Source organism: Ovis aries, chromosome 4 (assembly GCF_016772045.2).
Source record: "Ovis aries strain OAR_USU_Benz2616 breed Rambouillet chromosome 4, ARS-UI_Ramb_v3.0, whole genome shotgun sequence".
Taxonomy (NCBI): domain Eukaryota; kingdom Metazoa; phylum Chordata; class Mammalia; order Artiodactyla; family Bovidae; genus Ovis; species Ovis aries.
Window position 1 is genome coordinate 38,635,933 of NC_056057.1, and position 27,957 is coordinate 38,663,889.

General features: G+C 35.6%; 1 protein-coding gene across 1 annotated transcript in view; it reads left to right on the plus strand.

The window, feature by feature from the left end:
- SEMA3E (semaphorin 3E) overlaps positions 1-27,957 on the plus strand; it is a 279,257-nt gene that overhangs the window by 234,807 nt on the left and 16,493 nt on the right. Inside the window, exons 10-16 of the mRNA XM_027968533.3 lie at positions 1,115-1,259; positions 3,321-3,543; positions 7,052-7,143; positions 11,385-11,426; positions 13,096-13,262; positions 18,005-18,072; positions 19,567-19,706. Coding sequence (XP_027824334.2) covers positions 1,115-1,259; positions 3,321-3,543; positions 7,052-7,143; positions 11,385-11,426; positions 13,096-13,262; positions 18,005-18,072; positions 19,567-19,706 — 877 coding nt within the window. The remainder of the gene's footprint in view (positions 1-1,114; positions 1,260-3,320; positions 3,544-7,051; positions 7,144-11,384; positions 11,427-13,095; positions 13,263-18,004; positions 18,073-19,566; positions 19,707-27,957) is intronic.

The window sequence follows — 27,957 nt, forward strand, 5'->3', positions numbered from 1 at the left end:
TGATGTCCTTAGACAGTAACATAACTGCTGTTCTACAGGTGTATCATAATGTAGGAAATGTTATACTTTTAAAAAACTTTCCATTTTGCAGAGCACTTTCACAATGTAATGATTTTAATTCTTACAATAAGGAGCCTAGGGAAGTGTTAGACTTCATTCAGATTATGCCAAATTAAGAAATGTGGCCTAATCTTTAATACAAATACTTTTAAAGTGTTCTTTCACAGAATCTTATTTTAAATACTCACAATAAAAGTTGATGTAGCTTTATTTTAGAAAGAAACCTCAAATGCCATCTTTATCCAAGATAAGTAGAAATTTTTATCAAGAAAATAATTTCAACTTCTAGTTCTTCAGGTAAGGAATGTAAGTTTTGCATAATTAAAGTCTTTTTCTCAAAATTAATCTGGTGCAGCCCAGTCATCTGGCCACTGTAGTACTGTTTTCAGTGACCTGGAGGGAGTATGTACAGTAAGCCAGTCAATGTATGTGTGATGGCCAAGCTCAAGAATGGAACAAAGCCTCTAATTCTCTTTAGACTTTAAATTATTCTTCAAATCATATGCACTAAGAAAAATAAACAATTTGAATAAAATTTACAACAGTATTAACAGCATGGCAAGAAGAAAAACTGTGTTTTTCTGTATACCTGAAAGAGATGCAAGGAGATGAAACCTTCCTCAACTTGGAAATGAATCTTTAAAATTATGAAGATGAAATCATCCTTAATAAGACATATAAAACACAAAAGGATATATCTACATGTGTGTTGTGGGTGTGTTTATAGTTCACCTGAAACTAACACAGCATTGTAAATCAATTATAGTTCAATTAAAATTTTAAGATTCAACTGGAAAAAAAATGAAATGACATGACTGCTTTTGTGATTCTAACAATGTCATTTTTAATTTGCCCTAATAAATAGGCAAAAAACAGTAAGTTTGGAATTTGAATAGTTGGAATATTGTAGTAGATAATATCTCTAGATGTCTTATACCTAAGAGATTGCAACTCTTTCACCCAAAGACTTCCTCCTTATCTAGGTTGTCTGTAGGATTTGACTAGATGACCTCCTAGTCTATTCCAGAATAGTAATTATCTCTTTTTCCCCCAGTAATATATTTAGAGGCCATGCTATATGTGTTTATCACATGTCTAGCATCCGGGCAGCCTTTAATGGACCATATGCACATAAGGAAGGACCTGAATACCACTGGTCACTCTATGAAGGAAAAGTACCTTATCCAAGACCTGGATCTGTAAGTTTAGGCATTTAACAAAGTATTATTATTTTTGAAAAGCTTTTTTAGTAATATTCTGTTCATTGTTCATATGTTTTATTAAATCTGCATGAAACAGTTAAGAAATTCCACAACTAAAATCTGCTTGGTTACTTGCATGGTAAAGAAATATTACTTCTTATATCTAGATGTAGGCTTGTTATTTAATGATAAAAATGTAATCTAAAGTGGATACATCTTAGCATTATAAAATATATATTATTGTTGATATTTTGGCTATCTATGTGACTCTACAGTTTTATTTTTAGAGGTACTGGTGAATACAGAAACATCAATAAAATGAGCATCATATTCCTCTCAGCCTCTTTGGAAGAATTAGCGCCACAAGTGGTTTCCAAGCAAGAGAATGTTACCATATTGTTATTATATATTCTGATAATTGAGTCCACTCTCAGTTCCCTAGACCAGACTGTATCCCAGCTTCTCACTTAAGCATATTGAGAGGAAGCTTTTTCTCTGGCTCTTCAGAATCCTAAGCAACCCATTTGCCAAGAGGAAGTTCCACCATTTGCCTCTTAACTGGTGCTACCAAGATTCTCCCTAACTAGCCATTCAAGCTGTGCTTTTAATTGCACACATGATGATAATAATGAGGAGGATGATTTTATATTATGTGTACTGTACACAATTAGGTTGGGAAAAGGTAGCATCATTGTATCTGCTGTTCATGGAGAACAAACTTGTCATGCAAGCCAGTCTACACCATGAGCATCTAGTAAAAACCCATCACTATGCTGATTCCACAAGCACTTGCAAGTCAGTAGAAATCATTTTTGCAGAGCCACAATTCAAAGTGGAAACAAACCTTACCTCAGTTAACAAGTGTAAGGCTTTACCATTGCAATCACTCTCTCTCACTAGGTTAAAATTATTACTTCTAATAAGACATAAAGTGTATTTTATTTCACTCTATTGATTGAAATTACAATTTAAATGGAGAAAACCCACTCCTGCGGCTTTGCTGGAAATGCTTCTTGAAACCACATGGTATTAAAGGAGATTTAGAGGAAGTGACTGGTTATTGAACTGCTTCCAGGCTGGTCTAGAATGTTTCCAATTATATATCATGAAAGTACACTCACGTGAAATATTCATGCCAAATTAAGAAATATGGCCCAAAATTTTAAAACAAACCATTAAAAATGCCCACTTCGCAGATTGATTAATAAACTACTGTGTTTATACTCTAAAGTGGAAAATTTTTATCAAGGTTACTGTTACAATTGCTGCTGGTGCTAGAAGAAAATATGTGAAATGAGGGAGCACTAAATAATAAGCATGAATCAACACAGTTATAGGTATTCTAAGAAGTAGCTTAGCTACCGCTGAACATTTATTTTTAGAATCAGTGATTTTAAAAATTGAGATGTGTTATAGCAGGTATTTCTGTTTTTTTCAAATTATTATGTCTGATTCATACAAAAATAATATACATTCATACAAATTACATTAGAACAGAGAAGGCTTTTTTTTTCTCCCTTAATTAACAATGATGGAATTTGAAGAGGTTTCTGTTATAGCACTAAACTTCTATAGTCAGTGAGACAATTGAAACTGTCACCAATCAATGTCAGTAGTGATAAAGCTGTTGTGTGGTTGTAATTCTCAATTTAGGGGGAAGATTTAGCACAATAACAGGTCACTTTGTTTTGCTATGAACAATATATTGTTTACTTTAAAATTTAATTTGCAACATGAAAAACAAATTTTAGAAGCAGAAAATAATGAAAATATTTGTATATTATATTTGTACTATCTCTAAACTATATTACTTAATTATTTTTCAGGATTTCATTGCTATTTCTAGTGCCACATTTTTAAAAAATAATTCAGCCTCACTATGCAATTTTTAATTCAGATTTTATTTCTGTAATAAAGAACATATGGTTACTAAATATTGCTAAATACATAGTTGATTAATTGAACATACTCAGTTTTTATAATTCTCCTTATAATTGATTATAAATTTGCTCTTTAGATTTCATGGGAAAAATATTCTCTCATCCATTTGTATTTCAGTGTGCCAGCAAAGTGAATGGAGGCAGGTATGAAACTACCAAAGACTATCCCGATGATGCCATCCGATTTGCTAGAAGTCATCCACTTATGTACCAGCCCATAAAACCTGCCCATAAAAAACCAATACTAGTGAAAACAGATGGAAAATATAACCTGAAACAAATAGCAGTGGATCGAGTAGAAGCTGAGGATGGCCAATATGATGTCTTGTTCATTGGGACAGGTAATGGAATTAGAAAGTACTCAGACATTTAAACTGAACCTTAAAATCAATAACATTACATTAATAATCCCTGCCTGTCAACAAAACCTCTGTTGACCCATTTGGCTTTCTTACATACTGCCTGTCCACTGCAATGGAAGAGAAGAATTTGGGGCAGTTACAGCCTGTAATTCCTGATACATGGTCAATATTTAATACATTTGAACAAAATGAATACATTAAAGAATGAATAATTGATGTTAATAAACAATGTTGGTTCCAGAAAATAATTCAGAGCAGAAACAGGGTGCCATAGCAAGGATGGTTCTCTCCCGTTAGTCCCTCAGGCCACTGCTTCCTTCGGCTTCTCAGTAAGGGCTCAAGATGTTTCAGTCTTTAGGTAAAGTTTAGGTAATTTCACCTAGATCTGTAATCTCAACTGTGCTTATCAGGCCCCATCAGAAATCAACCATGTGAAATTAAACAAGCTAAATGTTATACATTAAAGTGAAAGAAAGTGAAAGTCGCTCAGTCATGTCTGACTCTGTGACCCAGGGACCACATAGTCCATGGGGTTCTCCAGGCCAGAATACTGGAGTGGGGAGCCTTTCCCTTCTCCAGGGGCTCCTCCCAACCCAAGGATCGAACCCAGGTCTCCTGCATTGCAGGCAGATTCTTTACCAGCTGAGCCACGAGGGAACCCCAGTGTTATACATAAGGGAGATAAAATTTTAGACTACAGCTATAATATCCTGCATTATTAAAATGAAGTATAATAAATATGCTAAAAGTCAAAATGTAAAATAGATCTGTAATTTCAACTAGTGTCATTCATTAGATCTAGCTCATGGAGAACTTGGAATCATTTAGCATGCAGGGTAATATGTATCAAATTCTGTCAAGTACTTTGAAATTATATAGTCATTTAAAGAATCATTAAAATGATCATTTCTTTTTTTTATATGCATCATAGTAATTACTATAGCAGATCCTATTTAGAAGAGTAAGCAGTCTACTATATATAACTTTAATCATTGACATATTCTAAAGAGATGTTACATATGCCCAGATCAGGAATTAGTATATAGTATTAATATTGGTGCTTGAACTTTCCCACTCATGCTTTTTGAAAAAGCAAAGGTACAAGTAAGGAGGTAATTGTCTGATTTTCAAAAATTGATGTCTCTTGATGTCTCTATATTTTATTCATTTAAGAGGTTAGTAATATGTTCTGCTGGAGAAGGAAATGGCAAGCCACTCCAGTGTTCTGGCCTAGAGAATCCCATGGACAGAGGAGCCTGGCGGGCTACTGTCCATGTCGTCACAAAGAGTCAGACATGACTGAAATGACTAGGCAATATGTTCTGCACCGTGGGTTCAAGATTAACAAAGCATCACATTTCTTTAACAAAGTTAAAATTACGTGGCCATGAATTCACTTATAGTGGTATCCAACAAAATTTTAAAAAAAGAATTCCATAAGCAAGAGTAATATTTGATAAAATTAATCACAGAAAAAGGCATGTTATTTTTAACTGCTTTGGAAAGTAGAAGTCATGTATATATATATATCCAAGAATGTTTTCAGAAATATTTTTTGTTAGATTGACCAAAGCTATTTGAGAGAATTCCAGAAATATATAAGGTATATACTTAGGCTCTCATGTAACCTATGCTGAGCTTAAAGATATCATTCTATTGAACCACAACTTTTCAGCACTAAAGAACATATTTGATGAATGTGTGATGAGTACAACTTTGAATAATACCACAAAATAGTTATTTTTCCCCAAATTTACCAGATACATGCTTTAGCACTATATATAGTAGTCCTTATTGAAAAATCACTAGTTGCAAACTGATAATTTGAGTTCCTCTTTGCCTTTTTACTTGATATGATAATTGTGGGATATTTATAATATATGCTTGATATAATAATTTTGTTCCTTCTGGTAATTTTTATTAGTTTTATTTTAATTACATTATATTAAACCAAACATATGATTTCATAATTTATAAAGAAATTGCATAAGTACTGTAGAAACTCCAGGATCAGAACTTCCAAAATGCTTTTTTCTCCCTAGTTATTTCTAGCACTGTACTAAATTGGTCTTACAGTCAAATTCATGTTTTATTAAATTTTCATTGGAAAGAACAAGTTCAGAATATCAGGAATAATAAAAATAAGGTAGGATTTTAAAATGTAGGTCTGCTGCTGCTGCTGCTAAGTCACTTCAGTCGTGTCCGACTCTGTGCAACCCCATAGACGGCAGCCCACCAGCCTCCCCAGTCCCTGGGGTTCTCCAGGCAAGAACACTGGCGTGGGTTGCCATTTCCTTCTCCAATGCATGAAAGTGAAAGGGAAGTGAAAGGGAAAAGTGAAAGGGAAGTCGCTCAGTCGTGTCCGACTCTCAGCGACCCCATGGACTGCATGATTAGTACAAGAGGACTCATTACACTATTCTCTCTATAGTGTATACTTGAAATTTTTATTGAAAGTGTATATAACAAGATTTGTGGTTACTGGAGGTGAGCGGTGGGAGAACTATATGAAAGTTGTCAAAGATACATCTTTCTAATTATGAGAAAAATGTACTAAGGATATAATATACACCATGACTAATATAGTTAACAGTGCTGTATGTTATAATGAAGCTTTTTAAGAGAGTAAACCCTAAGAGTTCTCATCACAAGGGGAAAAAAAAAACTCTTTTATATGATGGATGTTCACTAAACTTATTGTGGTATTATTTCATGATGTATGCGCTCAGTCGTGTCTGAGTCTTTGTGACCCCATGGACTATATAGTCCATGGAATTCTCTAGGCCAGAATACTGGAGTGGGTAGCCTTTCCCTTCTCCAGGGGATCTTCCCAACCCAAAGACTGAACCCAGGTCTTCTGCACTGCAGGCGGATTCTTTACCAGCTGAGCCACAAGAGAAGCCCATGATGTATGTAGGTCAAATAATTGTGCTATATTCCTTAAAATCATACAGTGTTGTATGTCAATTATATCTCATTAAAATTGGAAAGAAAAATGTATATCTATAGCTATCAATATATTCTATTTATATATCAATATGTCAAGATTTCCATTGTGTGTTGCTTGGAGGTTCCCTAAGATTAAAGGTATAGTTTCTTACCAGGAGGTAGCTTTAGGTAAAAAATATTCTTTCATCATACATCACAGAAAAAGCTAGAATAATTTTCTATCTGTCTTCTATTTCATTAATTCCAAAAGACATCTTGATTTCTGAACCTTTAATTGGGTTTTTGAATCAAATTGTTGGAAAATAATTATATATTATTTGGTCTTATTCTTTGACCAGGTACACAAAATTGACTTTTTTGCTAATTTAAAATATGAATATATAAATAGCCATATTGTTTTAACTGGCAATGATTAAATATTTTATACATCTAGATTTCAAATCTTATTTAAATTTATAATCTTTCCGTGGTTTTTAATTGTTTGAAAACCAGATTGTTACAAAGCTTCTGGATTATCTCTTCTTTTGTTTTCTTATAGATAATGGAATTGTGCTGAAAGTAATCACAATTTACAACCAAGAAACAGAATCAATGGAAGAAGTAATTCTAGAAGAACTTCAGATATTCAAGGTATTTTTAGTGAAACATATAGCCAACGTTTATGTACTGTAGACAATTGCAAGTGAATATAAATAGGAAAACATTACGTCAGTTAGTTTTTTTTTTTCCCTAATCAGTATGTTGTAAATTAAGAGTACTCTGAAGTAAAGAATGATTTATAATTCTGGTACATCTATTTGATTATCAAAGACTATTCACTATTCAGATAAAGAGGCCAGTATTTACCATCATGAAAATGATTTCATTATATGAACTGGGACATAAATGACACTTATCCCACAAGTGAATTCTAGAATCATTATTACAATCATCATCTTAAGCAAATGTACTATCAATAAAAGCAATTTAAAAAAATAGCAGCAGGTTTCATATTGTGGGCATTGTAATGGGATAAGTAATTTCCTTTTTATTGCATGCCATTTACACAGAGAATTTGCTAAAAGAAAAATGCAAAATGATAATGGAACTATTAAGCATGATAAAACAGTTGTATATATTGTCTCTCTTTTTTATACACACACATACACACCCATATACACACAGTAAGTCTTGACATCTGTAGCAGTTATGGTCTTTGAACACTGAATTAATTAGTAATCATTGCTCCTAGGGGAAATGCACAATGCAGTCCATAGGGTCACAAAGAATCCAACACGACTGAACAACTGAAAAACAAAGCGGAAATACATTAGGTTCCTGAGAATGTCTAGTCACAGCATTTTTGTCGACTGATTGATATGTAGACTGTTTTATTTGTGTTTCTTTTTAAAAACGCCTTATTTAGTATATGTTGTTGTGGTTTAGTTGCTCAGTTGTGTCCAACTCTTTTGCCAACCCATGGACTATAGCCTGCTTGACTCCTCTGTCTATGAAATTTCCCCAGCAAGAATACTGGAGCAGGTTGACATGTCCAGAGGATCTTTCTGACCCAGAGATCAACCCATATCTCCTCTACTGCAGGTGGATTCTTTACCACTGAGCCACCAGGGCTATCCTATTGATTAATTAAAATGAACTTATGGCTAAATAGCGCTAATAACTCCTGCCTGAGCAAGGCTTATTTAAAACAAATACTTATTTCATAAGGCACATTTCAGCCTTTTGGAACTTAGGAACACAACACTTCAACACTATGCTTAGGGGCCTTTTAAACAGCAAACTATTAACAAAAAGGACAAAAATAAAAATATGGTACTAAATGGAACATGAAGATACTTGTTTACACTATGAGAGTTGAAACAAGAAGGCAGGGTATACCTTGATCAACCTCAGCTGGGAATGTACATTTTGGGCAGCTCAGATTTTTTTTTTTTTCCGTTCTGAGCACACAAATGGCAGCAAAATACCAAAAGTATTGATATTGGGGTTGCAAATAAATTTTAGCAATAAGCAAATGTGCAAGATCACAATGTGCAATAATGAAGATTGAGTATGTATGTAATGAATGTGTACGAAAATATCTTTGATGAAAACAGTTTATTTCACGTTAGCTGTTCAGATTAGATTCCTGATAGCTTCACACAGAGTTAACCACGTTCTTATCTCAACCAGAGCAGCTGTTGTTTAGTCGCTCAGCTGTGTCTGACTCTTGTGTGACCCCATGGACTGTAGCCCTCCCAGCTTCTCTGTCCATGGGAGTTTCTGGGCAAGCAAACTGGAGTGGATTGCCATTTCCTTCTTCAGGTTATCTTCCTGACCCAGGAATCGACCCCATGTCTTAGCATCTCCTGCCTTGCAGGTGGATTCTTTTACTGCTGAGCCACTGGAGAATCCCCAGAGCAGCAATATTTTTGTTATTTTGCTTATTGATCCTCTATAAGATTTCATTTCATGTTAGGAATCACAGATCTCATATTAAGGGCATTCATTATAACAATGTCTTGTTCACATAAATCCTTAAGAAACATTGTTTTTTGAATGAATAAATGCATGCATATGCTTCCCTTGTGACTCAGCAGTAGAGAATCTGCCTGCCAGTGCAGGAGATGTGACTTCGATCCCTGGGTTGAGAAGATTCCCTAGAGAAGGAAATGACAACCCACTCCAATATTCTTGCCTGAGAAATCCCATGGACAGAGGAGCCTGACGGACTACAGTCTATGGGGTCGCAAAGAGTCAGCATGACTTAGTGACTAAAAAATGACACGTGAATAAAGCATTCTGTAGTTTTAAATATTTAAAATTTTAACATAGATGATCAAATTTTTCTCTTTCAAAAAATAACTATTTGAAGGGTAATTATCCATTATTTGTCCAGGAGTGATAATGAATGCCTATGACTTCTCCAGTCACAGAAATGGCTGAGTTTGTGATGTCCTTAGAAATATTCTTGTCTTAATCACCACCCCTAGAATTGCACAGAAGTGCTCAAAACTGTCCTGTAGATTGTCCTTCCTCTGGTGCAGTTCCAAGACAGTGATGATGATAATGAACATTTTTCAGAGCATTCTGGATTAATGGAGATTGACAGAAAAATATTTTGTTTTGTTCTTGTACAGTCGCTAAGTCATGTCCAACTCTTTGCCACCCCATGGACTGCAGCACAGCCAGCTTCCCTGTCCTTCACTATCTCCCAGAGTTTGCTCAGACTCATGTCCATTAAGTCAGTGATGCCATCCAACCATCTCATCCTCTGTTGCCCCTTCTCTTCTTGCCCTCTGTCTTTCCCAGCATCAGAGTCTTTTCCAGTGAGTCAGCTCTTTGCATCAGGTGGCCAAAGTATTGGGCCTTCAGCTTCAGCATCACTTCCAATGAATATTCAGTGTTGATTTCTTTTAGGTTTGATTGGTTTAATCTCCTTGCAGTCCAAGGGACTCTCAAGAGTCCTCTAGCACCATAATTTGAAAGCATCAATTCTTTGGCACTCAGCTTTCTTTATGGTAGAACTCTCACATCTGTGAGAAAAAGCTATGGTTATAGCTTTGACTATATGGACCTTTGTTGGCAAAGTAACCTTTCTGCTTTTTAATATGCTGTCTAGGTTTGTCATACCTTTATCCCCCAAGGAGCAAGCGTCTTAATGGCAGAAAGAGAGGAGGAACTAAAAAGCCTCTTGATAAGGGTGAAAGAGAAGAGTAAAAAAGTTGGCTTAAAACTCAACATTCAAAAACCTGTGAAAGACCATAGTATTTTGTTTCAGTTCAGTTCAGTCGCTCAGTCATGTCCGACTCTGCGACCCCGTGAATCGCAGCACGTCGGCCCCTTCTCCTCCTGCCCCCAATCCCTCCCAGCATCAGAGTCTTTTCCGATGAGTCAACTTTTCGCTTGAGGTGGTCAAAGTACTGGAGTTCTATCTTTAGCATCATTCCTTCCAAAGAAATCCCAGGGCTGATCTCCTTCAGAATGGACTGGTTGGATCTCCTTGCAGTCCAAGGGACTCTCAAGAGTCTTCTCCAACACCACAGTTCCAAAGCATCAATTCTTCGGTGCTCAGCCTTCTTCACAGTCCAACTCTCACATCCATACATGACCACAGGAAAAACCATAGCCTTGACTAGATGGACCTTAGTCGGCAAAGTAATGTCTCTGCTTTTGAATATACTATCTAGGTTGGTCATAACTTTTCTTCCAAGGAGTAAGCGTCTTTTAATTTCATGGCTGCAGTCACCATCTACAGTGATTTTGGAGCCCCAAAAAATAAAGTCTGACACTGCTTCCACTGTTTCCCCATCTATTTCCCATGAAGTGATGGAACCGGATACCATGATCTTCGTTTTCTGAATGTTGAGCTTTAAGCCAATGTTTTCGCTCTCCTCTTTCACTTTCATCAAGAGGCTTTTTAGTTCCTCTTCACTTTTAGGCCTGAGTTAAAACAATTAAAGATCACATGGTTTATTTGTAATAAGACCTATTCAAAGATAGATATAACTGTTTTCCTTCTAATGGTTCAACTTTCTTTATAAGAAATAGCACTCTGACTTTATTATTTAAAGATAATTGATTTCCAAAACATGAGTAATACTCAAAAGCAAATACAAAAATTTTAATGCAGAGACAAACTGAGAGATAATTAGATTATTCACTACTTTTCTCATTTATATTTTGTCCTATACTATTAGAAAATATTTTTTGAAAGAAATTATATTTTATTTAATTGTATTTTCCTTTTGATTTACTAAAATGAAAGCTATATACTGCTTGACAGAGAACCACTCACATACCTAATATTATTTCAGTTAATTTATAACCATACTAAGGTATGTTTCTATATTTTTATTCCTAAATATGAAAGTTTTTTTTTAATTTTTCAGCATCCAGTTCCTATTATTTCTATGGAGATTTCATCAAAGAGAGTAAGTTGTATAGGTGTCTCTGTGTGTGCATTCTATGTATCAGATAGAGTCAAAAGATAGAAATCTTAGGTAGGTGTTCTTATATGTTAACAAGTTACAGATTTATTCTGACAGAAATACATAGTGATTTACAGGTAGGTAATAGATTTCTTCATATTCTGTTTCTAGAAAAATAGACAAGGATAGATTTACCTGTACAACCATAATAGAACATTATTCCATGTTATTTTTTGGCTAATATTTTTGCAAAAAATCATAGCAATGATAATACAAGGGAGGGTACAATGAAAAATCAACCTCCTTTCCACTTTACTGGAACAAGTTTCTGGTGTAACTTTGAGAGCAGCTGTTACATATATTGCCTCATATATTTATAAGTAACCTTTTATGTTGAAGCAGATAGGGACATATGAAGTTATTGTTCTGCTACTTATACTTTTTACTTACTAACATATCTTACAGTTTATTCCACATCATTCTATGTATATATCTGTGTCACTTTTCTGAATGTTATATGTCAATATGCACTGTTGGTGGGAATGTAAACTGGTGCAGCCACTGTGAAAAACAGTATAAGGTTACTCAAAAAATTAAAAATAGAACTGCCATATGATCTAGCAGTTCTACTTCTGGGTATCTGTCCAAAGGAAACAAAAACACTAATTCAGAAAGATACATACACCCCCATGTTCATTTAAGGTTTGTTTATAATAGCCAAGACATGGAGATGAACTAAGCATCCATCTATGAATGACTGGATAAATAAATTGTACACATACACATGTACATACACACACACACAATGGAGTGTTAGCCATAAAAAAGGAAATTCTGCCATTTGCAGTAACAAGAAAGGATTTTGCAGGCATTGTGCCAAGTGAAATATGTCCAAGAAAGACAAATACCATATAATGTCATTTATATGTAAACTATTCAAAACCAACAACAAAACAAGCTCATAGATATAGAGAACAGATCTGTGGTTGCCAGAGGCAGGGGCTAGGTGAAATGAGTGTAGGTTATTAAAGTGTATAAACTTTTAGTTATAAAATAGGTAAGTCCTGGTGATGTAATGTACAGCATGATGATTATAGTTAACAATACTGTTTTATGTATTTGAAAGCTGCTAAGAGAGTAGATCTTGGAAGTTTTCATCACAAAAAATATTTATAGATGTGTAGTGTGAGATGAGGGAGATTAACTAGAATGATGGTGACCATTTCACAATATATACAAGTATCAAATAATTATGTTGTACAGCTAAGACTAATATAATGTTATATGTCAATTGTCTCCATTAAAAATGCAAAAAAAATACCTTTTCACTCTCCTTTTGGATAATCCTGTAGACTTTTTAAAAAGATCTACAATGTTAGATGACAAAAGAGTCTTTCTGCTTTGATAATGAATGAAAGTATCGTCAACTTAAGATTTTTGTCAACCTCACGCTAGCACTTTTGTCCTTCCGGCATACAAGTCTGTAAAAGTATTTCAGATCTTGGGGAAAACCAAAGTGTTAGTGTTCCATCATCAGTCCTGAGTAACTGTAGGTATGTAAATGAATATTCACAGAAATGATTACATAGGAATGTGAAAATGTAAGTGTAAGGACTCAGTGAGAATTCTGTCCATTTCTGCTAGTGGCCTCTCTCTTCCTTGATGTCTACAGCAACAGCTCTATGTTGGGTCTGCTTCTGCTGTGGCCCAAGTCCGATTCCACCAGTGCGACATGTATGGAAGTGCTTGCGCAGACTGCTGCCTGGCCCGAGACCCTTACTGCGCCTGGGATGGCATCTCCTGCTCTCGGTATTACCCAACAGGCACACATGCGAAGCGGTGAGACTGTTCTTCCATGGAAACTCTCCCTTATTTAGAAAAAAACTAATGCTGTTTTTTTTGTCACTTTCTTTCTGTACTCATTCCATGAAAATAACCTGCTCTTTTTTTCAAGTGATTTTCCATTTATTCTAAAGTAACTTGGTTTTTTGTTTTTATATTGGAGTATAGGTGATTTAACAATGTTGTGTTTAATTTTAGGTGTACAGCAACTTGATTCAGGTATTCATAGATATATCCCTTCTTTTTCAGATTCTTTTCCCATAGAGGTTATTACAGAGTATTCAGTAGAATTCCCTGTGTTATAGAGTAGGTCTTTGTTGATTATTTTATATATAGTGGTATGTATATGTTAATCACAGACTCTTAATCATCAGAGTCTTAATGATATAAACTTTGAAAACTTCACTTTTCCTGAAAAATAACTTCCATTGACTATTGTGTAGATACAGGCTGAGCTTGCTTTCTGGGGTTTTATTTTTCTTCCATGTTTGAATCAACTCTTTTCCCTCCTGAAACTTTTGCTGCGAGACATGAAACCAATTTAGATAAACTTAAAATGTGGAAATAGCAAGTAAACCCACACATGAGGATTTCAAAGACTTAAAAGGAAAATAAATAAATTCTAAAATACATCCTGCATTTGCCCCATGTTCTTCTGACCAGCTGGTTTTCATTTATTTCATTTTGAAAGTGAATATTTTAACTCCTAGGCAAATACATGACCTGTGTAATTAATGAAATGTGTGATTTAATTCAACACAAATGAAAGGTACTTAAAGACCTCCAAACTCTAATATCTAGAATTCAGTGGGGTCATTGCCACTAGTTAGAGAAGGTAAATCCTAGAATTCTTTGAACAGATCTTACGGTACAGAAAGTATTTTGGAGAATAAGAATCTTTCTTAACTCAAGTGATAAAAAATCATGCATTCTTTGGGGGAAAAATAAAGGAAAATATTTTTATTATAGAATAAGCACTTATCTTCTTCTCTTGATAAAGTAAAGATAATATAAAGCAAAGATATAAAACCATATACAGTTTCCCTGCTGAAAGCAACTTTTATCAATTTCATTTACTATTGATCTTTTACTTTGGGCTACCTTTATACCTTTTTTCAACATCTAATTTAATCTAATTTAATATAATTGTTAGTATTATAGATTCACATAAATAGTAGAATCTCATTTTAAAAAATTAGTCAGTAATTCAAACTTTTATTAATTTAACCTTACCTAAATTAACATTCCAATGAGTAAATAAAGGATATATTAAGGAGATAGTAAAAAGATGTTTTGAGAGGCCATTTATGAGCTAAATAATGTATCAACTGTATTGAAAACTGAGTGAGTCAGTTGATTTTCTATCCATGTTTATTGATATTGAAAGTCAATTCTTGAAGAATACAGCTGTGTTACTAATTGAAACTATCATTTTATGCTTTATTCTCTCATTCAGTCTAATTTTATACTATGTTTGAAGGGTGGGAGGAAACAGTCCCCTGTCCATAGGAAAATAGAACCAGAAGTGAAGAATAGAATTGTAAATAAGAGTGATAGCTCACCACTGAGCACTTACTATGTATAAGGCCCCAGACTAAGTGAAATACACATAACACAGTATTTGATTCTCAGAATAATTCAACATTTGAGTTCAATCTTGAAGGCAAGGATATAAGGAGATTCCAGTTAAAAAGAATTAATTGTTTCTACAGAGGCACAGAAAAATGCTCTGAGAAAACTATGTATTTCTGTAGGTTAGATTTGATGTAGTAGAATCTAAGGGCAGAAAGGTAATCATACCAAAAATAATAACATTAATTATCCTAATGCTTTGAGCAGCAACAAAAATATTTATAAGCCTTGCATCAAATACTTAATGAATAACAAGCTTTTTATTAGGCATGCAGCATTTATGATGAATTTAACTAAGAAGTTTCTGTAGCTAAGTATTTCCTGGTAAATGGTGCCGCTTGTAAAAGTATATATTCATAGGTTTGTTTTATGGTGTTTTATAGGGTGGACAAAAGAGTTCTTTAGGGAAGTTAAATGAATGGGCAAAATCATAGACAGGAAGTAGTGAGATGGTGGAATCAGGAGCCATGCTCATGAATGAATTAGTTCAGTTCAGTGACATGAAATGCAGATCTTTCAGTAGTGTCAGATTCTTTGAAACCATCACCCACCCCTGGAGGAGAACGTTTTGGATAAGTTCCAGCACATAAAGTTTGCTTTTATAGCAGATCATTTTTGCTTCAGACCTGACTAGCAGTAGAAATTGAAAACTGGTCATTAAAATAAGTACTCTTCTGTTCACAAAGTGAAAATGAGTCAACAGAGGAAAAGCATCAATTCACACTCCAAACCACTTGTTTAAAATAGTCTTCCAAAGTACACTATAATTTATAGAGCTAGGTCTTTTTCTTCCCCCTTGCTCTTGTATTTTTTCTTGTTTCCAGCATTCTCTTGAAAAGTTTCCAAGAGGTAAGAGATATAAGAAAAATACATGACTTTGAGAGCTTAGCCTTTCTAATATTCCTGATCCTAATACCTTCTTTTTTAAATGCTGAAATAAAGGACAGCTATACTAGGATAGTAGAAAATGAACTGAACTCTTGTTGGAGAATGTGATATCTATGTTTTTAAATGCATATTTCCAATGATTTTAAACAAAATTTTTGCACACTTACCCACAGTGCTTACCTAGAATTAATTCCTTTTTTCCTCATATTACTTGCTTAATAAATGTGATACAATATCCTTGCTGCAACATGCAAACTATTTCCCATTTCATTAATTTATTCCTGTTTCATTATGCACTATTGCTCAGCAGACCTGAGATTCCCAATATCAAAGCAACACTCAGTGAAGTGAGGAATCAATAACAGCCATTTAAATATCCTCCAGAGCTTCTATCAGTTGCATAATAGAAGTACACACTAGCATAAAACAATATAGAAGCATAAAACCTTTAAATTTTGCTCCCCTTTTGTCAATTTCTATTTTCAGTTTAGCTCTATAGAATGATTCATATGGCAGTTTTAATCTTAACTTCATAAAATCTCAGGTCTTTGAGTAAGGTTTTCTGATCAACAGTCTGCTTCTTTTAAACAGACTTTAAAAATTGCTTTTGCACTCAGACCATTACCCTAAAAATTGCCTGGAAATATTCATCTGTCCTAGCATTCAATATAAGGAAACACTCAAAAGATTAAGTATTGAGTTCTTAACTAAGATCTGAACTCATTTATGAGAAAGCACTCCATTTCTTGATAGCATTCCAATATCACTATTTGGTGGCCATTAGGAAAACCTAGAATGAAACAAAAAAATGAGACTGGAAATTAAGTATCAGTTAGCCCAGCTTCCTTTACAAAAGAGGACATACCGAACCAGGAAAGACCAGGGATGTGTATAAGATCGTGCAGAATTTGAGTAGTGACATTGGGATTTGAACCTGGTTCCCTTTTCCAAATCTGACCATTGCATATGGTAAAAGCATCTCTTTGTCACTTGGGAAGTTTCACCATCTTGTTCTGGGATAAAAGTTCTGTTCTGCCTTCTGGTTTCCCCTCAGTGTTGAAGAAATGCCATGATTAGAGAAGCAAGTGGTATTTTCTAGCTTTATGTAATATTTCTGTTTCCATCTTAAACTTGTTAATATGCTGAAGATCTTCTTAACTGTAGCATTCCAATACTAATAAGGATAAATTCCATTATTTAATTCCTGAGAAAGATGCCTACAAATTGGAAACATGGTATATATTCTAGAGGACTTCCTTGATGGTTCATTGGTAAAGAATATGCCTGACAATGTGTAGGAGACATCTTCCCTGGGTTGGGAAGATCCCTTGAAGAAGGAAATGAATACTTCAGTATTCTTGCCTGGGAAATCCCAGACAGAGGAGCCTGTATGGCTACAGTCCATGGGGTTGCAAAGAGCTGGACACGACTTAGCAACTAAATAGCAACAAGAACAACATATATTCTGGAATTCTTTCTCCATGGATAAAGACTATTATTATTGGTCAATCATATGTCTAATCAACCAGAAAATATGAAAATATACTGGAAGTATATTTACCTGTTAGAGGCAAATTAAGGAAAAATACGGTATTTCTTGAGGCCCACTATTATGTAAGGCATTCTGTTAAATATGTAATGTACCATCACATTTAATAGAGGCATATACTTTTTACATTTTATAAATGAATTAAAGAGTAAATTGAGTATATTATCAGTTTATTTTTATTAACAATCACATTGAGCATGATTCCTGTAGAGCAAAATATTTGGATCCAAATAGCTTTACATAATGCACTTAAATATATATGGGAATTTTATCCATTTTTACTCAAATAGGTAATCTGCCTCAAGTCTCACTGTCTTTATCTGCACATAGCCTTTACCACCCAAGATACTTATTTAAAACCAGAAGACTTCCCTGTTGAACTAAATTCCTAGTGAAATGTAAAGAGAACTTTCTTAGATTATTGCTTCAGTATCCATAATTCAAACTCATGTGACCATTTAAAAAATAGTTTTATATAGCTCTTATCCGTTGAATAACATTCACTGGAAACATGGAAAACTATGAAACTTGGATTTTATCCTTGTTTTGTATGACTGATCAATTTTTTCAGTAGCAGAATACTACTTGAAACTTTAATGAGGTTGGCAATATTTTAAAGTCTGGAAAATTGAAATCTGAACATCTCCTAAATGCATTTACTTTCTTTCAGGCGGTTCCGCAGACAAGATGTTCGGCATGGGAATGCAGCTCAGCAGTGCTTTGGACAGCAGTTTGTCGGTAATCCATAGAAAATCAGTTGCCATGGGTATTTAGAGTGGGCACTGAAGATAAAATACAAACCTCTTTCAAAGCGTCCTTGTTTTATTTGTGATTGATATATACTAGAACAATGTTCCTGAGAGTATTCTGTGTAGTTAAAATTTTATGGATTATACATTTTCTTAGTTTGGAAAAATTTTTATATAGCTGCAAGCATTATTGTTAGACCTCAAAAAGAGGACACTTACAGCAGAAGTGTTGTATACTTTAGGTGGCAGATGCCACAGTAACTTGCAGGATTTATCTCAGCAGCTCAACCCTGGGAATATCTTCACTGTGTTTTTATAACTTAATTTTATCAAAAGTGATCTAACTTGAATCAGGTTACCTAGTGAGCTTTGGATCAAAGAAAGTGAAGTACTTTGACTCTTTCACTAGAATAGAGTAAGCCCAGAACTGGGGTTGGTGGTCCAGACATGCATTTCTGATGAAAGGTAGTGGGTGGCTCAATGTGTAAAGGAAGAGAAAATGTCAGCTTTAGGCAAAGGTAAGGAAGTCAAACAAGACAGAAAACCACTGACCTGTCTGTTCGCACTGTGATGGTAGTTGGTGAGTAGACCGTGCTCCTGATGATTGAGAGACCAGAGCTGCTTATACACAGGTCCAGAGATTGTGGTCCAGGATCAGTTTGCTAATCCCCAGACTGGCTGGGGATTTGGTGCAAAATGTAAGCCTCTGAGAATATTGGTTAGAGAAAGGTGGGGTTCTAATTTTAGAGAAACTCAGGGATCTGTTTTGAAAGCGTGAAGGACTCAGACGTAGGAAAAAAGCCTGGAATCTAGTATTGAATGTGATCTTGGTTAAAACAACTAAAAATAAATCCACTGGCTTTGATTCTTCACTGCAGTTAGGTATACTTGTCTATATGCATTTTGGGTTTCAGGTTCAAAGAGAGCCTTTCTGGGCCAAAGTGCACATTATAATCAAGTAGCTCTGGTTCACAAAGTCTTTGGTTCAGTTTCACGTGTTTTTCTTCCCATAGTATCTGGATAAGGGCAATCCATTGTCAAGCTATCACTCACACCTGTGTTTATATAGAGCCATATCTCCTAGATTTCTGCTTTCTGTTTCTGTGTGTAGCCTTGAGTTTGCGTCCTGTGTAATGTTTCATTTTTGGTCCTCACCTTCTCTTGCCTACTTTATCAATGGATGTTGTCCCTGATTTCCTATTAATTTAACACTGACATACCTTCTAACTGTTCTGACCCATCTTTTGTAATCAAACTCCTAGTTACTTCTTTCTCACTCCATAGTCTGCTGTGCCTTTTTATTGCCTAGATTTTAGTATGCCACTCTTTCTAAATAACTCAGTATATGACCTTGTATAGATATTAGCAGTAAGCAATAAAAACTATTCACTTTGTTATAGGGATCTGAATAAGGAATCATTCAAAAATATTATTTACCAGTAAAATAAAATTCTCAAGGCTGATGTTAACATTTATGTTACAGGGGATGCTTTGGATAAAACTGAAGAGAGATTGGCCTATGGCATAGAGAATAACAGTACTTTGCTGGAATGTACTCCACGATCTTTACAAGCAAAAGTTATCTGGTTTGTACAGAAAGGACGTGATGCAAGAAAAGAGGAGGTAATTCATAGCTGCACATTCACACAATAGTGACTTGCATATAGTGCATGATTAGTAAATTGATTATGATTTATTTGAGTACTTAAAATTAAAGCCTGTTGTACTGTACCTGCTTTTTTATTATGTGTGGTTTAGATTCATATAGATATATATGTGTATCAGTATAGGTGTATATATGTGTGTGTATATGTGTGTGTGTGCTAAGTTGCTTCATTCGTGTCTAACACTTTGCGGCCATATGGACTGTAGCCTGCCAGGCTACTCTGTCCATGGGGATTCACCAAGCAAGAATACTGGAGTAGGTTGCCATTTGTTCCTCCAGGATCGAACCCGTTTCCCTTACGTCTACCTGCACTAGCAGGTGGGTTCTTTCCCACTAGTGCCACCTGGGAAGCCCATATGTATCTATATAAAGATTCTAAAATACATATACACATAAATTATTATATAAGTCGTGTCCAATTCTTTGCGACCCCGTGGACTGCAGCCCACCAGGCTCCTCTGTCCATGGGATTCTCCAGGCAAGAATACTGGAGTGGGTTGCCTTTTCCTTCTCCAGGGGATCTTCCCCACCCAGGGATTGAACCCAGGTCTCCTGCATTGCAGGCAGACGCTTTAACTCTGAGCCACCAGGGAAGCCCTCACATATGTATTTATATACATATAAAAACAGATGTTGTATATATGTATGTATAAAATTTGGAACCTAGACTTAGAAATTTTTTACTGAGGAAGTGCTCATTGTGTCATGATTTTAGTGTCGTTCTGTCAAAATGATGTCTCAAATCGTATTGCCCAAGGAAGTGTTTTAGAAAAATATCAAAGTTAAATACTGTTATTACATATATCTTAGACATATGGATAAGAGAATGAAAACAACAGCAACAACATTAAAGCAGTTGATATAGTTATTAAGTCACACATGAGACATCTACTATGAGGTTCCAATGTTGCCTACTGGGAACAGCAGCAGAAAAGATATAAGCTCCTTTGCCCTTCTAAGCAGGTTTGGTAGTGGAAATTCTATTTATTATAGGTGTCTAGATATTGAGAAATGAACAAACGGCACTGCTTTTGTAGATGGAAGAAACGTTGTTGTTCAGTCACTCAGACATGTCCAGCTCTTTGTGACCCCATGGATTGCAGCACAGCAGTCCTCCCTGTCCCTCACCGTATCCTGGAGCTTGCCCAAACTCATGTCCATTGAGTCAGTAATGCCATCCGACCATCTCATCCTCTGTTGCTGTGTTCTCCTTCTGCCTTCAATCTTTCCCAGCATCAGGGTCTTTTCTAGTGAGATGGATCTTGGCATCAGGTGGCCCAAGTCTTGGTGTTTCAGCTTCAGCATCAGTCCTTCCAATGAATATACAGGACTGATTTCCATTAGGATTGACTGTTTGATCTCCTTGCAATCTAAGGAATTCTCAAGAGTCTTCTCCAACACAATAGTTCAAAAGCATCAGTTCTTTGGCACTCAGCCTTCTTTATGGTCCAACTCTCACATCCATATATCACTAGTGGAAAAACCATAGCTTTGACTAGTTGGACCTTTGTTGGCAAAATAATGTTTCTGCATATTAATATTCTGTTTAGGTCTGTCAAAGCTTTTCTTCCAAGGAGCAAGTATCTTTTAATTTCATGGCTGCAGTCACCATCTGCAGTAATTTTGGAGCTCAAGAAAATAAAATCTGTCACTGTTTCCATTGTTTCCAATTCTATTTGTCATGAAGTGATTGGACTGGAGTGGAGTGGATTGGACTGGATCTTAGTTTCTGAATGTTGATTTTAAACCAGCTTTTTCACTCTCCTCTTTCACCTTCATCAAGAGGCTCTTTAGTTCCTCTTTGTTTTCTGCATTAAGGGTGATGTCATCTGCATATCTGAGGTTATTGATATTTCTCCCAGCAATCTTGATTCTAGCTTGTGCTTCATCTAGCACACCATTTTGCATGATGTACTGTGTATATAGTTAAATAAACAGGGTGACACTATACAGCTTTGATGTACTCCTTTCCCAATTTTGAACCAGTCTGTTGTTCATGTCTGGTTCTAACTGTTGCTTATTGACCTGCATACAGGTTTCTCAGGAGGCAAGTCAGGTGGTCTGGTATTCCCATCTCTTGAAGAATTTTCCAGAGTTTGTTGTGATCCACACAGTCAAAGGCCTTAGCATAGTCAATGAAACAGAAATAGACGTATTTCTGGAATTCCTTTGCTTTTTTGATGATACAGTGGATGTCAACTCTGCCTTTTCTAAATCCACCTTGAACATCTATAAGTTCTCAGTTCAAGTATTATTGAAGCCTGGCTTGGAGAATTTTAAGCATTACTTTGCTAGCATGTGAGATGATTGCAGTTGTGCGGTAGTTTGAACATTTTTTGGCATTGCCTTTCTGTGGGATTGGAATGAAAACTGACCTTTTTCAATCCTTTGGTCAATGCTGAGTTTTCCAAATTTGCTGGCATATTGAGTGAAGCACTTTCACACTATCATCTTTTAGGATTTGAAATAGCTCAGCTATTTCAGAAATAGCTCAGCTGTTTCAGAATTCCATCACGTACACGAGCTTCTTTCATGGTGATGGTTCTTAAGACCCACTTGACTTCACACTCCAGGATATCTGGCTCTAGGTGACTGATGTCACCCTGGTGGTTATCTGGGTCATTTAAGATCTTTTTTGTGTAGTTCTTCTGTGTATTCTTGCCACCTCTTCTTAATACCTTCTGTTAGGTCCATACTATTTCTGTCCTTTATTGTGAACATCTTTGCATGAAACGTTCCCTTGTAATCTCAATTTTCTTGAAGAGATTTCTAGTCTTTCCCATTCTATTGTTTTCCTGTATTTCTTTGCACTGATAACTTAGGAAGGCTTTCTTATCTCTCTGCTATTCTTTGGAACTCTGCATTCAGATGGATATATCTTTCCTTTTCTCCTTTGCCTTTTATTTTTCTTCTTTTCTCAGCTGTCTGTAATGGAAGAATAGGTAGTATTTAAAACACACATACAGAACAGTCTGGAGGCAATCACTGGGCAGATGAATATAGGTCTAGGTTGCTGGTTGTATGTAGGAAAATGTCTAGCTAGGGTGTGAAGCAGGTAAATCTTAGATAAGACAGATAAACATTGTTGATGTTGATGTGGGCTTTGAACTCAATTTTAACAAAAAAAAATATAGTATTTAAAAGCAGAAAATAGAAGAAAATTTGGTTATATTAAAGGGAGATAGATCTTGGTGAATATTGAAGAAATGGTCCTTAGTAAAGAGGTTACAAGTTAAAATGTGTTAAGAAATTTTAGAGACCTGCCTTAGGACACAGAGGACAGCTCATCAGATAGTGAATCCAGGAAGTCTCCACCTCATTTGATAATGAAAACCAAACATTTGTCATTGGAAGTGTAAATGGCTGATTCTATGTATAGAGCACAAAGACATTTTTTGCCACTTTCCCCCCTAGCCTGTTGTGAAACTTAAAAACATTTTTTGTTTAGTATCAGTCAGTGCATTCTGGGAGATGACTAAATGTGTAATCTGGGCTAGCTATTAGAGAAAGAGCTTCAACGTAACATAGGCTACTTAGAGATAACATAGAAAGGCAATCAGGAGAGGAGAATTCTCCTAAATTTTTCATGACATGGTAAGAATAAACACATGTCCAAAAATGATACAGCATATTGCAGTGGAATAAATTATTAATGTAGTGCTAAAGTGTTTTCCATTCCATATATCTGTTATAAAACTGGCTTTTGAGTTTTGTCATAACTCACTTGGCAGGAGCGGGCCTGGGAATATTCTGTTGTTCCTCCAGTTGAATGACTTCAGAAGACAGGAAAGTAATTCTTTCATCAGTAGTTTTCTTCACTCAGTATGTTCTGTTTCGAATTTTGAACTCATTGTAATCTACCTCATTTGGAAATCTTTACCAAGTCGTTTTGACATGCTGTATCCAGCAGTGTTCAATTTTAAGTTTCTTTCTCAGACTGTTAATATAATGTACTTCTTTCCCCAAAATTTTGGTCCCTATTTTCAACTAAATCCAAATTTCCCTAATATATTTACTGATATTTGAAATTTTGAGTTTACTCTATGTATTATGGGCTTCCCTGGTGGCTCAGACAGTAAAGAATCTGCCTGCAATGTGGGAGAACTTAAGTTTAATCCCTGGGTCAGGAATATCCCCTGGAGAAGGGAATGGCTACCCACTCCACTATTCTTGCCTGGAGAATCTCATGGACAGAGGAGCCTGGTGGGCTCCAGTTCACAGGGTTGCAAAAAGTCGGATATGACTAAGTAACTAACACTTTCACTTTCACGATGCATTATAAGTTGTATTATAATCAGATAGTGCTTGCTTTCTATAGATATAGTGATATATATTGATTTATTCATAATCTGAAACAAAACACAGTTGCTAACTTCATCAAAAGCTAAGTGTATATGTTGTATACACAAAGCAAACTGACCCTATGTGTGTATTCTTTCAGTTGTTCAGAGTCCGTTTATAGTTGTTTTAGAGTTTAGAGTTTGAACATTTTTTCATTTATTGTAGTTACTATAAAACATATAAGGTCAATTTATCATTAAATCTTGACCATTGTAAAGGATGTTTAAGGTCACCTAGTCCAGTTCTTACCTCATGTGGGAATACTTTTTAGAATATCCTTGACAGTGGCCAACAAGGCTCATCCTTAATAATGCAAACCATAGTCAGACCATAGCCTTTGTAAAATTTTTGATTGTCATGTCCTTCTATTGAACTGAAATTTTTGAGTCTGGAATCTGCTTATAAGTCCACTCTCAACCCTCTTAAGTGGTCCAGAAACCACATATTCAGGTGGATAACATTTTTGATCAAATGAATCTGTAGAAATGCTCCATAACCAGATGTCTAGGAAGAATCTAGCAGTTCAGTTATCTAGTTTACAAACTGGAATACTTCATTTCTTTCAAATATGCACTTTATAGTTTCCTGCTTCCTTGAATAACATATATGAAATGTAAACTATACATTTTATAGTTCCAGAAATGTTTATGGAAAGCCTAATTTGTAAGTCCTTCATAAGGGAGCATTTTCCCTTGGCTTGATGACCTGGTTAATTATGGTGTGTGTATCCATTACAATGACATTTTGGAGGAGAAAACTTCATAGAAGGGACTTGAGAGATGAAGCTGTCTTTTTTTTTCATGTTTATCTACTACATATAGGAATTGGAGTCGGCATCTTGTCTTATTATTCCCATATCTCACAGCTGTACCTTAGGCATAATAATTCTCATCTTAAAAATGCAGAAACTAAAACTCAAAGAGATAGAGCTCATAAACAGAATCAACAACAGGCCCAAGGTTTGAGCTCAAGTATTCCTGACTCATAAGCTGAGCTGCTTCACATTTCTTCATCAGCCAGCTAACTAGGAATTTGCTTTATGCATTTTATAAAATATACCAATTTATTCTAAAAGATGTGTTTATGGATGAGATCATTGAGATACAGAACGTTTAATCACGTTCCTAGTTACTCACACCTAGTGAAGTAGATTCACTTGCAGGTCTGTTAGTTTTTTTCTGCTAAATTACACAACCTTCTGAAATCAGAATTCTAAATACAGTTTCATATGGTCTGGGATAAACATGGGACAAATGAGAAAAAATGCGTATTTTTTCCAACAATGTATAGTGGAGTATGTCACTGTAGCTTTGGTGGCAGAAGTATTATTCCCATGTTTAGATGTCTGAGAACCTGCCAATAATTTAAACAGTTCCCATTGATACCAGAAATCATTATTATACAGTTCCTGAAAGTGAAAGTGTTACTCCCTTAGTAGTGTCTGACTCTTTGTGACCCTGTGGTCTGTCCATGGAATTCTCTGGGCACAAATACCAGAATGGGTTGCCAGTCCCTTCTCTGGGGGGTCTTCCTGACCCAGGGATTGAACCTGCATCTCCGGCATTGCAGGCAGATTCTTTATTATGTGAGATACCAGGGATGCCCTATAAATGCACCTCTTTTATTGTGACTTTGTGTACTGTAGCCTGCCAGGCTCCTCTGTCCATGGAATTCTCCAAGAAAGAATACTGGAGTGAGTCATCATTCCCTTCTCCAGGGGATCTTCCCAACCCATGGATTAAACCTGTGTATTCGGCACTGTAAGCAGATGATTTACTGTCTGAGATACAATGCATACATCAGTGCATTTCCAGTGTCAAACTGCCTTTTCAGGATTTTACTGTATGCCAGTTGGTAGAAGAAAGATTCTCTATAAAAATGAGTGTGCTGTATCATTTGAGCCTGTGTAGATATAAAACTCAGAACTTTCTATGTCATTTCCTTGTTTTTAACTAAAATAATGCTCTATTCATTTATTTAAAATTTATTTAATGATACCTATTATGTCCTTCTTTCATGGAACTTATACTCTGGAGCACAAAGAAAGATAGTAAAAATAATTGTTATGACTAAATAAGAACACTATTTAATCTGTCAGATGATGGTAAGGAGGAAAATACAAGAGAAGTTACTTGCAGAGAAGGTTGAGAAGGCCATGGTAAGAAGTTCACCAACAAGGTGACACTTGGAAATGACTTGAAAGAGGTGAGGTTGTAGGCCATGTGACAGGGTTGGATAACAGCTTTCTTGACACTGGGAAAGCACATGCAAAGGCTCTGCTTTATCAGGAGGGCCCCTGATATATCCAGAGAACCTAAGAGCAGAGGGCAGCTTGGCTGGAGGGGAAACAGCAGTAAGGAAACTAATAAACTGAGTCAAAAAGTGAGATGAAGGCCCAGCTCATGAGGGATTTGTAGATCCTTGTAAACAGCTTTGGTTTTTGCTCTGAATTCAAAAGAAAGCCATGAGGTAGTTTTCAACAGAGCTATGATATGATCAAAATTTGATTTTAAACAGATCACGTTGGTTGTTGTATTAAGACTATAGTATGTGGGGGTAGGGTGAAGGTGAAAGCAAGTTATCATTGAGGTAGATAAAAGGTCAAAGCAGGTTATCATTGCATCCTTATGTTTAGTGACACAACTGTCCACATGCCCTTAACCTGCAGTGTCAAAGGGTGAGTAAGTGGCCTCTTCATACACATGATAGCAAATGCATCACATACACTCTTTGCTGTGATTGAAAACCAGAAAGGCTATTTACCATCTCATATGGAATACTTTTTCAACCTTCTGTTCTCCTCCTTGTTTGTGTGTCTAAATTTAGTGTTTTGGTTCAACAAATACTCACTCAGAGCCTACTTTTTTTGATGAACAAATCATAGTTTTAGCCCTTTTGAAGCCTATAGTCTTACAGTGAATAAAATAATGTGAACAGATAATTATAATATTTGTTACAGTATATTATACAATATATTTTCCCCTGTTTGTGAATCCAGAAGAAAAGAAAAATGTCGCAACTAATAGGTCAGGAGTGGAGGATGATGGACAGTTAGGAGAAAATTCAAGGCCTAGGTGACATTTGAGCCCTGTGTTAATGGATAAGTAGAAACCAACTAGCAGGGACAGTGGCATAAGCATGTGTGCTGGAGAGGAGACACAAAACAGTTGATATAAATCTGTGGTCGAGATGAGAACGCAAAAGTGAGTAGATCTATCAAGGGACCATTTCACTGTATCTATAAGCCAGTGAGAATGCCTTAGACAAACTATTTAGATACACTACTCTAGAAACTAGCTTACTGGGTAGAAGGGTAAGCAGGGTATCAAGAAGAACGTTTAAGAAGGTGTTTCAGTAGGCAGATGAAAGATTTTTGACCAAACTGAACGGTGGTAGTAAAAAGGAAGAAGACACATACTAATTTTTATGAGATAACATTGAGTGTATTTGATATTTGAGGGGAAAAATAATTCACCTATTCCAGCTTTGGGTGTTTCTGTGGTTGATTGTGCAAAAACAAGATTCCAAGAATATAGGGAGGAAAGGTAGAGTTCAGTTTTGGCCGTATTGAATTGGGGGCCCCTGTAAAGCATGCAGACAGAGCTATCCTTCTGGTATATTCATGACTGGGAATATAAAGCCCAAAGAAAAGATTTGGAATGGCAGGAGATGAGTGAGAGGCCTCAGCAAAGAGGCAATGAATTCATGGAGATAATAAAACTAAGAATACTATAGCAAGCATCAGCATTTTAAATAAATAAATAAAATGGCTTAATGTGTACCAGGTACTGTCCTAAGAATTTTACATATAGGTGTACCTTTAATCCTTGCAACAGTCTTATGAAGTAGTTAGTATTATTGTCCCCA